The sequence below is a fragment of the Lathamus discolor genome, chromosome 3 (genome assembly GCF_037157495.1).
Source record: "Lathamus discolor isolate bLatDis1 chromosome 3, bLatDis1.hap1, whole genome shotgun sequence".
Classification (NCBI taxonomy): domain Eukaryota; kingdom Metazoa; phylum Chordata; class Aves; order Psittaciformes; family Psittacidae; genus Lathamus; species Lathamus discolor.
This window is the reverse complement of record NC_088886.1, coordinates 55,283,906-55,293,482: the sequence shown is the minus strand read 5'-3', so window position 1 is coordinate 55,293,482 and position 9,577 is coordinate 55,283,906. Positions and strand designations below refer to the sequence as shown.

At 36.3% G+C, this 9,577-nt stretch overlaps 1 protein-coding gene across 2 annotated transcripts in view; it reads right to left on the bottom strand.

Annotated features, from left to right (window-relative positions):
- Window positions 1–365: 365 nt before the first annotated feature.
- ASPM (assembly factor for spindle microtubules) overlaps window positions 366–9,577 on the bottom strand; it is a 30,077-nt gene continuing 20,865 nt past the window's right edge. For both annotated transcript variants that reach the window (XM_065675317.1, XM_065675318.1), the window contains exons 19-28: window positions 9,147–9,313; window positions 8,010–8,169; window positions 7,290–7,499; window positions 6,630–6,779; window positions 4,828–5,019; window positions 4,192–4,384; window positions 3,521–3,675; window positions 1,702–1,878; window positions 764–942; window positions 366–684 (exon numbers count right to left, since the gene is read on the bottom strand). In XM_065675317.1, coding sequence (XP_065531389.1) covers window positions 579–684; window positions 764–942; window positions 1,702–1,878; window positions 3,521–3,675; window positions 4,192–4,384; window positions 4,828–5,019; window positions 6,630–6,779; window positions 7,290–7,499; window positions 8,010–8,169; window positions 9,147–9,313 — 1,689 coding nt within the window. In that variant the 3' untranslated portion in view covers window positions 366–578. The remainder of the gene's footprint in view (window positions 685–763; window positions 943–1,701; window positions 1,879–3,520; window positions 3,676–4,191; window positions 4,385–4,827; window positions 5,020–6,629; window positions 6,780–7,289; window positions 7,500–8,009; window positions 8,170–9,146; window positions 9,314–9,577) is intronic.

Below are 9,577 nucleotides of genomic sequence, written 5' to 3'. Positions count from 1 at the left end.
GGATGAGATGCATGCTTGTATGTACTTCCTTAAAATATCGGGTTGGAATTTCTAAATTCACCCTTACAATATCCCATTGTTCCATCATAATCTTGTAGTGTTTAGGAAAAAAAATTCTTCCTACAGTCTCACATGACACCTTAAAACCTTACTGAAAGTAAACCCAAAATCCCTGGAAACAATAGCTAGTTTGAAATTCACAGACTACACCTCCCTTCCTACCTATCCCTCTCCATATCACACCGTCCAACATAACTGTCCCACACAAACAACTTTTTAATAGAATGCTACGATATTTAATCAGTATGGAATACCATGTTATTTGTAAAATGAGCAGCTGTGTAATAACAACAGTACTGCACTAGTGAAGTTGCCCGGGCTTATGATTTTATTGTACAGTTGCTTTTGGCAGTAGAACAAAACAGGATTTCAAAAGCTGTACACAATACAAGAGTTAGACATATTAATTGCAATTAAAAAAAATAAAAAAATCAAGGGTAGCTAGACACTTATTTGCTTTCTGTAAAGTTGCTAAAGATATGCTATACAAATACGTTTTCATTTACATCATCTACATTTCAGTAGTGGGCAATACCAAGTGTATCCATCACCATCAGAATTGCTTGCAGAGGATCCACAATTTCTTGCATATTATCTTTCCTCAAAACCCAGTCTGGTTTAATTCTGTGAAAATATTAATGGCATATCATTAAAATATTATACTGCCACAGCAAAACCAGCAGGCTAATTTTCAAGCATTTACCTTGAAACTGTTTTTATTCTTAGAGGAGTTACTGGAACACATACAGAGGAAGTTTTGCTGAAAAGAGTACTTGTTTTCTGCTTCATAAGTATTCTCTCTTCATCCATTTTGTGTTTACGAGCTGTAAGTTTATATAGGCTTTGGATGCAAGCAACAGTTCTTGGTATGCTTCGTATTTCCTGAGAAAATATGAAAACAGCACACTGTTAATACTACAAGTTCAAAAGCAATATACCTTCAGTGATTGATACAGAGAGGCAAATTAGAGTTTGTATCCATCTTCATAGTAATGAAAGAGTAACACAATGAAGAAAGGTGACTGGATAACTTAAGTACTTATATCTGAAAGATAAACAACTAGTGAATATATAGCTTAGAACCTAGACTACCCCAGTAAAGCTATTAGGTGTTATAGCAATAGGCATGAACGAAGGAGATTTCTTCCAGGAACAGGCTATGTCTGTTACAATACAGTATGTCAACACAAAGTTATGGACAATTGTATTGCCAGTTGTTATTAATAATAAAGTCCTTAACTTTATCTGAAAAGCAACAGTAAGTGTTTAGAAATTGGAAAAAAAAAAAAAGTTAAGTGGCAACTAAACTGTATTGAATGTTAAGCAATTGAAAGAAAGTCATCAAAACCCTGCTGAAATTGGGATCGCAGTATCATCCTCTTGCAGGATTAGAACCTCAGTGTCTTATTGACTAGCTCTGAGTGACAAAGGCATATGCAGCACAAAATAGTGTTTTTACCATCTTGGAATTTGTTTTTTTGGTTTCTTTTTTTTTTAATCAGAGTTTGGTCATAATTAATATTACAGCCATAATAGGTTTGGGAGAGAGGAAGAGAAAACAAGAATATATAAACACCGCCAAAACATGCAAGAAAAGCATGTCAAAATCAAATTATTAAACCCAAAACATTTATGTCTTACCAAAGCTCTTTTCGAGTCCTTTGAAAGGATGGCCAACAAACAACAGGTCTTTGTGAAAATGCTTCCTCCTTTCTCTGAAATTTTGTCCCCCGCTTTCCCTCTGTACATTTGCAGTAGGTCTAGTAATGTATCTACAGAATTTTCTACTTCATAAACTGCATGAGTAGTTTTTTCATGCTGTTATACAAGAAGGAGACAAGAGAGGTTAGACAGGTCTTTAAAATACCTTTCAGTTTAGAGGAAATAGCAAAATCTATATACTCTTCATGGTGAATTTTGTAGCTGATCTGGCATCTAATTAGTAAAAAATAATTCTGTATGCTACACCATCAAAACAGGTTACAAAAAGCTACCGTTTGTGCCACCCTATTTGCTCAGAAACCTGTAGAATCTGATTTTATGTTTAAAATAAAAGAATAAACCAGAATAAGTTTAGAGAAATTTAAGTTTTGCCCAAATTTTATTTTTTCACCTGAAATAAAAATAAAATAATTTGAATGCAAAATGCCTGTAGGACAGATAAGATCAAAAACTACGTTTAAGAAATATTTTAAATTTCCAAGTAAAAAACCTCCGGAACAATCAACCCCTAGTCAGTAACTACAGTAGTACTACAGTACTGAAGCAGCTTTAAGTATTTATGCCACGAGGATGATCAGGGGACTGGAGCACCTCCCGTATGAAGATAGGCTGAGGAAGTTGGGACTGTTCAGCCTGGAGAAGAGAAGGCTGCATGGAGACCTCATAGCAGCCTTCCAGTATCTGAAGCGGGGCTGTAGGGATGCTGGGGAGGGACTCTTCATTAGGGACTGTAGTGACAGGAAAGGGGTAACAGGTTTAAACTTAAACAGGGGAAGTTTAGATTGGATATAAGGAGGAAGTTCTTTCCTGTTAGGGTGGTGAGGCACTGAAATCGGTTGCCCAGGGAGGTTGTGAATGCTCCATCCCTGGCAGTTTTCAAGGCCAGGTTGGACGAAGCCTTGGGTGAGATGGTTTAGTGAGAGGGGTCCCTGCCCATGGCAGGGGGGTTGGAACTAGATGATCTTAAGGTCCTTACCAACCCTAACTGTTCTATGATTCTATGATTTATAAAAATAATGAGCTCTGTAAGAAATAAAAGTGTAAAAATAGACTATTCCATGACATAAGTTCAGAAAAGTAGCCAGTCTTTCGCAGATATACATTGCTGCCTTAAAAAAACTTACCCTAACTACTACAGTATCTTATTTCTACAGTTTCACCCAATACTTGTGATACCTTGGAATGTAACCAGTTAAAAGCAAAATTATCACTTTAAGCTCATGAAATTATTTTCTTTTTGTCAAAAAGTATATTAAATCACTGTAAGGGTGCTGGGGAGGGACATTTCATTAGGGACTGTAGTGATAGGATAAGGGGTAATGGGTTAAAACTTAAACAGGGAAAGTTTAGATTGAATATAAGGAAGAAATTCTTTACTGTGAGGGTGGTGAAGCACTGGAATGGATTACCTAGGGAAGCTGTGAATGCTCCATCCCTGGCAGTGCTCAAGGCCAGGCTGGACATGGGTGACATGGTTTAGTGTGAGGTGTCCCTGCCCATGGCATGGGGGTTGGAACTGGATGATCTTAAGGTCCTTTCCAATGCTAACTATTCTCTGATTCTATTACAAATTAGATAATTGATTTCAAAATGACAGTTAAAATTCAGAAAATGGTTTATTAATTCAAAACAGCTACTTTTGTCTCTTCAAATTTGTTCATAAATTTTCTGGGTAAGTAAATATTACAATAAAGTAGCCTACAGCTCATAAAGGTGCAAAATAAAATATTGAAATTACCTTTGAAACATTGAGTAGAACCTGAACCGAATATCTTATCACATCCATGCATGGAACACTCCGGTTGCAACTTCGGATCAGAACAAAAATGGTGAAGATTGCTCTGCTCTGGGCCATATTTTCACAACAGAGTGGGGACAACCTGGTAGCCACCTCTGTGATAATTAAAAAGAAAAAGATAATAAAATAAAAAATACAAACCAAAACCCCCATGCCCCTGAAGCTCTAGGAGTTTAATTGCAAACCAGGGTTTTCTCTTAAAGTACAAACGCAAAGAAGTAAAAACATCACAATTATTGATTTAAACAAGTATCTCTGAATCAATAGTTCTAATATTCCAGGCTAAAAATTAAGCAGAAAAAACAATCCATGGAGAAAATATATTGGTAATAATTTACTTATGTAAGGCATAGTATTATTAGGACTTCCAAGAAGTTAGAGCAATTATATCAGATTTCCTTTATATACATAACCATTTAAATATCTCGCTTAAATCAATAATCAAATTTTATCCTGAAAAAAAGCAAAAAACCCCCACTATGCTACCTAACAATTTCCCATTTTACAATCACAGAGAAAGCCTGAATATCATAATGTACACTTCAAAGCCAAAAAATTCCAGTTTCTATCATCCTGGAAATCTATCAGTTACAGTACAATGAAATACTGACCGAGATGCTTTAATGCTGCAAGAATGTAAGAGATATGTTTGTATTTTAGAAGGTATTCAATAGCAGTTGCTGTTCTGTTGCACAATTTGTTCTCTTCTCTGCTATTCTCATTAGCCTTTTCTAAACTATGTCTTATAGCTTTAGTTTTGGCTGTGTCGTTACTCTTTCTCCAAGCATATCCTCTCCACAATGCCTACAGAAAAGGAATTTCACAAAGGGAAAAAAGTTGTGAAAAACAGACAATAGAACAGAACTTCCATTACCATTCCAACTCAATTTTACACAAGTCTGTCCAAGTATTTAATTACCTTGGGTATTAATTTTTAAATAAATATAATTCAATTTTTAATCCTCTAAATACTGGATATTCAAGACCAAAACAAATGTATACATCCCACATGCATTCCCACAGAAGTCACCTCAACCAGTATCTGCTTAATATTTACTTCATTTTTTGTTTCCATTTAGCTTTGATGTCCAAACTGCAGCTGACTTGGCTTGCAGTTGAACTGGTAAACTGACCAAAGTAAACAACCTTCCTCTCCCCCAAAACCTATGAGAGAAAAATGAAAAAAAAAAAAAAAAAAAAAAAAAAAAAAACCAAAACTTTGCTATCTTCTTACAAGTGGTATTTACCTGAAATTTAATTATTCCAACTGTGAATTTTCTCCTCCGTCTGCAGGCCAGGAATCTTTGTACATTTCGCTGGATTATAGCTGCTGCATCATTTCTGCGATTTAGCCAGCCTCGAATCACTCGTTGTAATTGAATGATTCTTCGATAATCTCTTAGAAATCTCTTTTGCTGCATTTTTGCTCGGAACCATCTCTGTTTAAAATTTAAAGTATCTTTCTATTTATTTATTTAGACTTTTCCCATCATAAACAAATGTTGATAAAACCTGAAGAACTATTTTAACATGAATCTTGACAGATACAGGCACTGTAAACATTGTTAGCGGTCATATAATCACCATGACTCTTGGCTGGCCTTGCAGTAGGTGAAATGCAAGACTGCAAAATGAAATCTTAACTAAGAACAGTTAGTGAAGCATTCCATATAGAATAGAATATTTTCAGTTGTGACAGATCTATAATAATAATCTAGTCTGCTTCTGGGCTTACCAAAACTTAAAGCATGTTATTAAGGGGATTCCTCAAACACTGACAGTCTTGGGGCATCGACTACTTCTCTAGGAAGCCTGCTCCAGTGTTTGACCACCCTCTCAGTAAAGAGATACTTGCTAAAGTCCAGTTTAAACCTCCCCTGGTGCAGCTTTGAACCACTCGTGTCTTATCACTGGGTACCAGGGAGTAGAGATTAGCACCTCCCTTTTCACTTCCCCTCCTTAGGAAGCTGTAGAGAGCAAATGAGGTCATCTCTCAGCCTCCTTTTCTTCAAGCTAGATAAAGCTTGATAAGGATAGATAAGGACAGAAGTCTTTAGCTGCAATTCACAGTACATTTCTTCTAGCCCTTTTTCATCAGCGCTAGAATCGTTGTCTTCCTCTGGACACATTCAAGGACCAGAACACCATTCTTAATATACAGGGCCCAGAACTGAACATGATACTCAAGGTGAGCCCACACCAATGCTGAATACAGCGGTATGATCACCTCTTTTCACCAGCTTTTTATACAGTGTTTAATGCACACCAGGATGATGTTTGCCCTCTTGGCTGCTAGGGCACACTACTGACTCATATTGAGCCTGGTGTTGACCGGCACCCCCAGATCCCTTCCTACAGGGTTGCTTTCCAGCCACTCATCTCCCAGTTTACACTTGTGTCTGGCGTTACTCTGTCCTAGGATTTTTCTTTCTCTTGGCTGCCTTTTAAGGAGAACTACAACTCCACTTTTCTCATTTCCCAGCCCTGTGTCTTCCCCACTGTATACAGACAGGAGACAGGGTACTGTATGCCAAATCTGAGCAAAAAAAGCTTCTCCCACCCACTTGGCTCTTGCCTTAAGGGGAAAATATAACTTATGGGGAGAGATAACAGATTTGTATATATGGAGGAGTAGGGGTTCCTCATTCAGCCTCACCATTTATCTATATTGCTGTCCTTCCATTATTGAGACTAAGTCAGTTTAGAGACCTGAAGATAATTTTTACTATTAGGCGGTGCTGTAATACAGACCTGAATTTTTGCTTTTAGAGAAAAAAAACATGTTTATATTAAAAATGCTGCAACTTAGACAGGCCTTGGTATCATTAGCAGGTTAGAAACATCCAACCAAATAAATTCCTGAGGATTGTTCATGTAAGGAGATGCTCTTCATTTCATGAGCCTTACATGCATAAGCAGCATTATTTAATAAATCAGTCCCTATAATTTAGATTTTTACATGTGAAGGAACTAGTGTCATAGCGCTGCAGCTTAGCTGACAGAAATTAGACTATGTCAGACAAAGTTATTCCCCCTTAGTTAGACTAACCTGTATTACAAGAACAGACGAGATCTGTTTTTGTGCAAGTTTTAAGATGAGATGAATCCTATACGCTCTTTGAATTTTAATTGCGCAGATATGATGGTATGCAGCTGCTGTAAAATACAGTAGCCTCTTCTTCTGTTTCTGTTCTGAAATCTGTAGAAGGAAAACAAACCAAGGAACATCATTGGGTTTCATATTCAGAGATAGCTGATCACCTATGCAAAGATGCTAGTACACAGCGAGGTACGATCAGATGCTGAAGAATTGCATCTGAAACCATCATTTCAGAACTAAAGTAAGCCACCTTTCTTAAGTAATAGGTCTCTAATGTACACAATAACACAGAGAAGTAACTGTAAGCAACAACATTAATATATAGCAGAAAAGAGTTTCATTCTAAGCATGTGTGTACAGAAGTATCAACTACGGTAAGCCACAAAGATCACAGAAGCTAAAAAACACCCAGCAATGGAAACCTGTTTTAGTACTAAAGGGTCGTGTGAAAAGGGTCAGACTGTATTTTCATCTTTTCTGACCCACCAAACCCTCAAAGCAGTCACTAAGTGATCAGGTTTTCCTTTTCTTCCCAGCCAAAACTAATGCTTAAACAGCTCCAGCGATACTTTATATCGAAAGTGTGGCTTTCATTTAAAGTATACCAACCTTTTTTCTGACTAAATAACCCCGTATAAATGCTTGCAGTTTAATCACAGCTCTTCTAGTTTTGTTGTATTTCACAAACTGAAGCCTGCCTTCCTGCCAAGCCCTCAGATGTTTCTGGATAATTGCAGCGGCAGCATTTTGTTGAACAAATTTCCTTCTTGCCTTGAAACCTCTGTATGCTTTTTGGATCAAACAAGCAGCTTGAAGCTTCTGAAAAGGTTTATGAAGGACACATTGATAATTAAACTTTTGTTCATTTCTGTCATGATCAATATACATTTATAGTTCTAGATTTTTCTTGTATCATAAGAAAAGAAAATGTAAGAGGAAATACAAGTAAACACAGCACTAATTTATATGAAAGCGCACTTTCACAATTTAGAAGGTCTTTTCCCTTGCCTAAGTGTGGTGAAAATGTGGGCAATTTAACTTAACCTTTTAAGCAATAAAGCCAGCAGATAATTTAAATTTTCTCTTGCTATCAGTATAGACAGGTAATTCAACTATTTGATTGCGTGAAAACAAAAAATCAACCTCATTGCTCAAAGCAAAAGGGAAATTCAATATTTTGATGACTGAACAGTTTCGATTTGAGCAATTTTTGTTCTGGCCCCACTTTTTTCTTTTCTATACTTCTGCATATTGATGAGAAAAACCATTCAAATGCATTGAAAACTTTTAAAACAATCATGACATAACAAAGTCCAAGTGAAAACATACCTTTCTGAAAAGTCGTCTAGCCCTGTACCGCCTATATGCTGACTGAATCTTAACTGCAGCATCCTTAGTTGCCAGAAACTGACGTTGAATCATCCGCGCAGTAAGGGTTGCTCTCCATCTTCTTTGAATGATCAGTGCACAGAACCTCATTTTCAAAAACCTAACATGAAAATGCATTTTAGGTTTATTTTGATTGGTTTTGGTCCCAGTCCCCACCCTCCCCCCCAAAAAAAAAAAGAAAGAGGTGAGAACACTTGCATTTCTAAAGTAGGAAAACAGCAACTGTTAACAAAATTATTATTATAGATACTGTGAAAGCAGAACTGTTATCAAGTACAGCTTGGACCATTGGAACAAGGGGATAGCCAGCAATGTTGGCAGAAAGTCTTATTTAAAGTAGAAGATATTTTCTGTTTTCCCACGATAAGTACTTCCAGAACTTGCTGCCAAAGGAGGTTGAGAAAGGAGACAGCAGTTTAAAATGCATTAGACAGATTGACATATAACAGGTCCATAAAAGCATAACAAAGGGAATAATCTGGAATACAAATTATTATTTTTTTATATATATATGTGTGTGTGTATATATATATATCTCATCCATAATCTAAGACGCATGGATGTTGAGGGGGGACCTCAGAAAGTGGTCAGGTTAACGTACTCTCCCCCCTAAACAGAACCATCTACTGCTACTGGCAGAGGACATAGTTTTGAATGAACTATCAGGCTGATCTAGTACTGCATTTATTATAAAACCATGTCACAGGACAATAAACACAAACTAGTTTAACTATTCTGTTATACATTATACCCAGAACATGCTTCCTGTAAAAAAAAATATATAAAAAAATAAAAAATTGAAAATTGAAAAAAATAAGATCAAGGCCTACTCTTTTTAGATCCCCAATATACAAAATTTCAGTTTGTGAGGTAGCTTGAAGTCCAGAAAAAAACATTAAACATAAGAAAAAAATCATATGCAAACCAATAATCGACATGTGTATGCATGTTACATGCATGCAGCAGGATCAGAGCTTGAGAACCTATAGACCATTTGCCAGAGAGCAAAGCAGTACTAAATAACTATATAATAAAAGCTTTGAAAAGTAGAGAGATCCATATGATATTTAGTATTACCAGGTCCGCTGCCGTTTTGCTTTGAAGTGACTCTGAATAACACATACAGCTTTTATCAGAGATGCATATTCCCTTCGTGCTCTGCAGCCTCGAAACCAGGCTTGAATAACTTGTGCTGCTCTCATTTTGTTAGCCCACTGCCTGGCTTTATATCCTCTGAATGATGCCTAATAAATATGTAAAGAGAAAAACCATAATTTTCAAAGTGTTCAACTTTTAATTTTTTTAATGGAACAAGAGTATTAAAAGGAAAAAAAAGTTGTGTTAGCTTAAAAGACTTTTTTACTATTACCATCTCTACACCGTTACAAATATCTCATTTCTCACATCTAGAAGACGTTTTCTAAAGCATGCGAAACTCGTTCAGAGAAATACCACAAATGCTGCACTCTAATGTCTGTATAAATAACATCATGAAGAAACAAATACAG